General features: G+C 41.3%; 1 protein-coding gene across 1 annotated transcript; it reads left to right on the top strand.

Annotated features, from left to right (window-relative positions):
* The first annotated feature begins 2,272 nt into the window (after nt 1-2,272).
* LOC115176697 (uncharacterized) lies at nt 2,273-3,990 on the top strand. The gene is made up of 2 exons (XM_029736894.1): nt 2,273-2,310; nt 2,953-3,990. The coding sequence occupies exon 2, from the start codon at nt 2,991-2,993 to the stop codon at nt 3,660-3,662; it is 672 nt and encodes a 223-aa protein (XP_029592754.1). The 5' UTR covers nt 2,273-2,310; nt 2,953-2,990; the 3' UTR covers nt 3,663-3,990.
* Nucleotides 3,991-7,260: the final 3,270 nt, after the last annotated feature.

The following is a 7,260-nucleotide window of genomic DNA, read 5'->3' on the forward strand; positions in this document are numbered from 1 at the left end:
CTCGAGTCTTCTTGGGTATGACACTACAAGCTTGGCACAACGGTATTTGGGGAGTTTCTCCCATTCTTCTATGAAGATCCTCTCAAGCTCAATCAGGCTGGATGGGGAGTTTCGCTTCACCGCTATTTTCAGGTTTCTCCAGAGATGTTAGATCGGGTCAAGTCTGAGCTTTGGCTGGGCCACTAAAGGACAATCAGAGACTTGTTCTGAAGCCACTCTTGCATGGTCTTGGCTGGCTGTGTGCTTAAGGTTGATATCCTGTTGGAAGTGAACCTTCAACCCAGTCTGAGGTCCTGAGCACTCCGAAGCAGGTTTTTATTAAGGATCTCTTGGTACTTTGCTCCATTCATCTTTCCCTCGATCCTGACTAGTCTCCAAGTTCCTGCAGCTGAAAAACATCCCCTCAGCATGATTCTGCCACCACCATGCTTCACCGTAGGGATGGTGCCATGTTTCCTCCAGACGTGTCACTTGGCATTCAGGGCAAAGAGTTCAATCTTGTTTCTCATGGTCTGAGAGTCTTTAGGTGCCTTTTGGCAAACTCCAAGCCTGCTGTAATGTGCCTTATACTGAGGAGTGGTTTCCCTTTGGTCACTCAGAGATGGTTGTCTTTCTGGAAGGGTCTCCCATCACCACAGAAGAACACTGGAGCTCTGCCAATGCGACCCTCAGGTTCTTGGTCACTACCCTGACCAAGGGCCTTCTCCACCAATTGCTCAGTTTGACCGGGCGGCTAGCTCTAAGAAGAGTTTTGGTGGTTCCAAACTTCTTCCATTTAAGGATGATGGAGGCCACTGTGTTCTTGGGGACCTTCAATGCTGCAGATATTTTTTGGTACCCTTTCCCAGAACTGTGCCTCGACACAATCCTGTCTTGGAGCTCTACGGACAATTCCTTCGACCCCATGGCTTGATTTGTGCTTTGACATGCACTGTCAACTGTGTGTGCCTTTCCAAATCATGACCATTCAATTGAATTCACCATAGGTGGACTCCAATCAAGTTATTCTTGATTGGACTGACAACTGCAAGCAGACTGGTGGCACCATAGGTCCCAGAGTGGTGGGGCAATTTTTCCCCCTGGGGCCCGAAGTTTTCCCTTACCTGTTAACCAAACCAGGAAACCGCTGGACGCTATAAGATACGACAGGGATTAATCAGTTGTAAAAAGGTTTTATATGGGCTATGATGGGACCAGTTGTTCAGCTACAGCAACAAGCTTTTTGGCCACACACACCAGTTGCGGGTTTGGCGTTGAAATAAGGAAGCATAAGCAGAAAAGAACCCCATGCCTACTGTAAAATATAGAGATTGCCCTTTGTTGTTATGGGGCTATTTTGCTTCCACTGGTTCTGGGGCCCTTGTTAAGGTCAACGGCATCATAAACTTTAAACACTACCAGGACATTTCAGCCAAAAACTTGGTTGCCTCTTCCAGGAGGCTGAGACATGGCCGCAAGGGGATATTTCAGCAAGACAATAACCCCCAGTATACATCAAAATCCACAAAGAAATGGTTATTTGACCACAACATCAACATTTTGCAATGGCCATCAGTCCCCTGATGGTTGAATGGTCTAAGATCCCTCCCAATGCACTCTCCAATCTCATAAATAATTGTATAAAAAGGCTCAGTGCCGTTATCCTCACAAGGTGTGGTATTGAAAGGTTTTGAAATCAGGGGTGGCAATTATTTTGACCCCTATCTTTTTGAGAATTAAAAATATGATTTATTGTTAAACAAAATCTCCTTGTATTAGTATAAAATAATTGAAATGTTCATTTTTTTCTCCATACAATATAGCTCAGTATTTGTATTCTTCTATAGAACATTAATGAAAGATTTCCATGAATGTTGGCATCACTCAGAAAAAGTTTGGTTGCAGATATGTTCTATACTGCAGCCATGGGATTGTAAAACAATCAAACGTGGATTGAAGATTAGTATTTTTCCCGTAACCCAATCAACATAATTTTTACACTTTGTCATTGTCACTCCTTATTCCAATAGAATATTAAGGAAACATTTCCATGGAAGTTGGCCTCACTCAGAATAAGTTTGGTTGTAGCTATGTTCTACAGTGCAACCGTGGGATTGTAAGCCAATCAAAAGTGAATGGAATAGTAGCCTTTTCCCCGTAACCCAATCAGCATCGTGTATGCATGAGTCACTTCCACACTACCCTTAGATGGCACGAAGGACTGAACATGGTCTACAGATGGATATAAAGGCTGCTAGTTCAGAGACAACATAACCACAACTACAAATACTTTTACTACTACTACTACTACTACTACTACGGAACCACAAGGTACGATTGCATTACTTATAATTATTTTAAATGAACTCAATGGACATTGAATCTGTCTAAGAAAACATCCATTTTTTTGCCACAATTTTAGACTGAATAATGCTAGCTGTTGATTGGACTGGTAGCAAAAGAAGTAATCCCTTCCAATGATTGCACAAGAAACTGTAAATGCATCAAAAGTCTGGGAAGAGTATTTAAGAAGTTATTTAATTAACATCTCCATCTAATGTGTGGCATGTACGGAACTTTACACTCTAGTTTCAGGGCTGGTCAGCAACCATCTGCCATTTCCTACAGCAACAAAAAAAAGTATAATTTTCTGCTTGTTAAAAATAAGATGTATTATATTGTGTTCCAATATTGTTTCGAGTCAGCTGATGTTCAAAGAGCACAACGCATCCTGTAATCAGTCATTCAGCTTTATGACAACATTATATTATTATTCAGATAAATTCCAGATGCAGAATGTGAACAAACACTAAAAAGTTTGTCAAAGATTAATAAGGCTGCTTTGTGAATATTCTGAATACAAGTTCAAACAACTGATCTCCATGCTATAATTCAAATTCAATAAAGTTGGCACTAACGGCAGACATGAGCGATGAGGTGTACATACTAAAACATTGTCTCTTCACTCTCCAGGACTACAGTGAAGTTATACTGTAAGTGAAGCAGCAGCCATGGACAAGCAGACATTTGTCACAATCCTAAATGGCATGGAGAAAGTCTCCTCCTTCGCCGCCACCATAAGCCCACTCTTCAACATAATCACCGCAGTGGTGAAGGTGACAAAGGCCGTGGTCGCCAAAGACCTCACCCAAGACCAGGATGCAAACAACTTCGGCCAAATCCACGCCAAGCTGGAAAAGATCTCACAGAACAACCAGAATTTTCTGAAGCAGATTCACCTGGATGAGGTCAATGAGAAGTACGGCCAGTGTGAAGAGTTTATCAGGCACCAGTACACCGCCTTCAACACCATGGTGGAACAGATCCAAAAAGACCCTGAGGGAAGAGAGCGCTACATGAAAGATTTCCAGGAAGTCTATGAGGGAGACAAGTGTGACTTTGCTCTGAACACCTACTACGACAGTGTCATAGAAGAGAATAAAGCTTTCGAACAAAGAGGTTTGCTGAAGGTGTACCTAGAGCACTACAAAGAAGACCAAGACGTCATGGAGAAAAAGTGTTCCCAACTGGCTAATATCTTTCGCATGGGCCTGATGACACGAATGGCATATAAGGTGGCCAAAGGGCATAATGTTGATGATTTCAGGGTGGAATGGGAACTCAAGGTGAAAAAGATTCAGGAAAAGATGGATGAGGCGTTGGCCCAGTGTGAAGGTAACTGATCCTCATTCACTCCCAGAGTCAGATGGGCATGAGGACTTCAAGGGTAAGGTTTTTTGGTGACTACTATAGTAGTACTCTTACTTAATTTGAAAAATAATAGTAATTTCCGTTTGGGTGGTGGGAAATTCTTTTGTCAATGAATGGAATGGATTAAATCTAGATTTTATATCTTGCTATGACAAGTGTGTTGCACTTCAGCCCTCATGTTTTCTATTTTCCACTGCCAACTCTGTCAAGTTTATTTTCAGAGTGAGTCTGAATGCATGCTTTATGATAACCTTGTATAAGTAAATGCTTTTTGCACTTAATAAAAAAAATTTTATCACGTTGTGTTGTTATTCATCTTTTAAGTTCTTAGATGGAATGTAAACCAATGATGTTAAAAGGTAGTCCACTCCAGAGCCATATACAGTACTATGGTGTGGTGTCATTGCTTCATAGGTTTTGAAAACTTTCAGAAATAAACAGCACAACATTGAAGTGTCAATTATCACTTAGTAATGGCTATGGAGGAGAACGTGACACTCTCAGAACATTCAGACAGCAACTGCATTGTCTCGACTCTCTATATCAGTGTTTCCCAACTCCAGTCATGAAGTACCACCAACAGTACATATTTTTGTTGTGGCCCCCGACATGCACACCAGATTCTACTTGTCAACTAATCACCAAGCCCTTGACAAGTTGAATCCGGTGTTTCTGTCCGGGGCTACAAAAAATGTGTGCAGTACTCGAGGACCAGAGTTGGGTAAACTGCTCTCTATATATGACTCTTCTCCCCTCCAAAGCCATATATATAGAAAGTTTGAAATGTTGATAATATAACAATACGAGAGTGGCTCTGACAACTCCTTATGAAATGACCCGCTGTAAAGGAGTGATTGTTATTTATATTGAGGGATACCTGGAGGTAATCGGACGTCTTTGAAATGAAAATGGATGACCCTCCACCAAGCGTTTGAAATACGGGCCATGTTTCTGTGGGTTTCAGTATTGTGTGAGTCAGTGCTGTGTGTAAGTTGGCTTTGCAAACTATTTCAAATTTTCAACACTTCTAAAAACAGAAAGTGATGTAGTCAGTCTCTTCTTTACTTTAAGTCAAGAGACTAACCAGGCCGTGGCTGTATGGTGCTCCATTCTTATTGTATTGAAAAGTACAGTAAAGAGCAAGACAATAACTCTTTTAAATTCTTCATGGCGAAATAACTGTATAAAATCGAATCAAATTTTATTTATCACAAGTGACGAATACAACTGGTATAGACTGTACCGTGAAATGCTTGCTTACAAGCCTTTCCCAACGATGCAGAGTTAAAAAATAATAATACAAATAAAATACTAACATAAGAGAAATGTAATTAAATATGAATGGAGCTATATACATGGAGTACCATACAGCCACGGCCTGGTTATGCAATCGTTTGGATCAATTATCGGTCTATGCTTGACAGTTTACAAGGTCCAGAAAGATACATTAGCAGGCTACTTGCATGATATATCTCTTTCTCTTGATACGCCAAGCACAAAGAGGGACTAATCAAACAGCCAATGGTAAGGTAAAAGCAAAATGCCCACCCAGCTGGGCTCAGTGAGGAGAATGAGAGAGAGAGAGAGAGAGAGAAAGAGAGAGAGAGAGTGAGAGAGAGAGAGAGAAACAGAGCAGCAAATTGAATTGATGTTTTTATTGATTAGCTTTCGGGATTATGTGTTTCCAAGTCTTTACTGTGTTGTGGTGTCAACAAATTGAATATCTGCTTTCACGGGACATCTTCATAGGGTTTGAAACTATGAGAAATGAATAGCCCAATATGCCAGCATCAATTATAACTTAGGAACGGCTATGGAGGAGAAAGTGGCGTTCTCGGAACGTTCAAACAGAAACCGCATTAGCCCGTTTCTCTATATATACAAATAAAAATAGAAACGCCACATGCAAACATTTCAAAGATTTTACTGAGTTACAGTTCATTTAAGGAAATCAGTAAATTGAAATGAATAAATTAGGCCCTAATGTATGGATTCACGTGACTGGGAATACAGATATGCATCTGTTGGTCACAGATACCTTTAAAAAAAGTAGGGGTGTGGATCAGAAAAGCAGTCAGTATCAGGTGTGACCACCATTTGTCTAATGAAACGCGACACATCTCCTTCACATATCAGGCTGTTGATTCTGGCCTGTGGAATGTTATTCCAGTCCTCTTCCGTGGCTCTGCGAATTTGATGAATATTGACGGGTACTGGAGCATGCTGTCGTACATGTCGATCCAGAGCATCCCAAACAAACTCAATGGGTGACATGTCTGGTGTGTATGCAGACAATGGGAGAACAAGGATATTTTCAGCTTCCAGGAATTGTGTACAGATCCTTGCGTACATTATCATGCTGAAACATGAGTTGATGGCAGCGGCTGAATGGTATGACAATGGGCCTCAGGATCTAATCACTGTACCTCTGTGCATTCAAATTGCCATCGATAAATGCAATTACAATAATTTTCCGTAGTTTATGCCGGCCCATATCATAATCCCACTGCCACCACGGGCACTCTGTTCACAATGTTGACATCAGCAAACCACTCGCCTACACAACTTTGTCTGCCATCTGCCCTATACAGAAACCAGGATTAATCCATGAAGAGTACACTTTTCCAGCATGCCAGTGGCCATCAAAGGTAAGCATTTGTCCACTGAAGTCGCTTACGACGTCAAACTGCAGTCAGGTCAAGACCCTTGTGAGGACGACAAGCATGCATATGAGCTTCCCTGAGACAGTTTCTGACAGTTTTTTCAGAAATTCTTAAGTTGTGCAAACCGACAGTTTCAGCAGCTGTCCGGGTGGCTTGTCTCAGACGATCCTGTAGGTGAAGAAGCCTGATGCGAAGGTCCTGAGCTGGCTTGGTTAAACGTGGCTTACGGTTGTTTAGGCTGGTTTGACGCACTGCCAAATTCTCTAAAACAACGTCTGGCAACAGCTCTAGTGGACATTCCTGCAGTCAGCATGCCAATTACATACTCCCTCAACATGAGACATCTGTGTTGTGTGCACATTTTAGAGTGGCCTTTTATTGTCCCCAACACAAGGTGCACCTATGTAATGATCATGCTGTTTAATCAGCTTTTTGATTTGCGGCACCTGTAAGGTGGATGGATTATCTATATTGTAACAGGGATGTAAATAAAGTTGTACACAACATTTCAGAGAAATAAGCGTTTTGTCTGTATGAAAAATGTATGGGATCTTTTATTTCAGATCATGAAACATGGGACCAACATTTTACATGTTGCGTTTATATTTTTGATCAGTGTATTTACAGAGTTACAGAAACTCTGTGAAATTGTTAAAACACTTACACTTTAAAAAGTGTAACGTTAACTATGTGCAGTATTGGGAAATATAGTGAGTATTACATTTAACACTATTAGAGCTTTGCATTTCCACTTGCAATTTTGCTGTGTACAATTCACTTTTATTTTTAAAAACTACTCTCTCTTTCTCCCAGGCCCCTGTCTCTGTATCACAAGCTACAATCCTCCCCAACCCTTTCAAGCACTGCCTGGTTTCGACCCCTGTGTCATGATGTCCTGCTTGCCATC

This window comes from Salmo trutta, chromosome 37 (genome assembly GCF_901001165.1).
Source record: "Salmo trutta chromosome 37, fSalTru1.1, whole genome shotgun sequence".
NCBI lineage: Eukaryota > Metazoa > Chordata > Actinopteri > Salmoniformes > Salmonidae > Salmo > Salmo trutta.

Coding starts and splice junctions, on each gene's coding strand:
- LOC115176697 (XM_029736894.1), top strand. CDS start 2,991: ATGGACAAGCAGACATTTGTCACAATCCTAAATGGCATGGAGAAAGTC.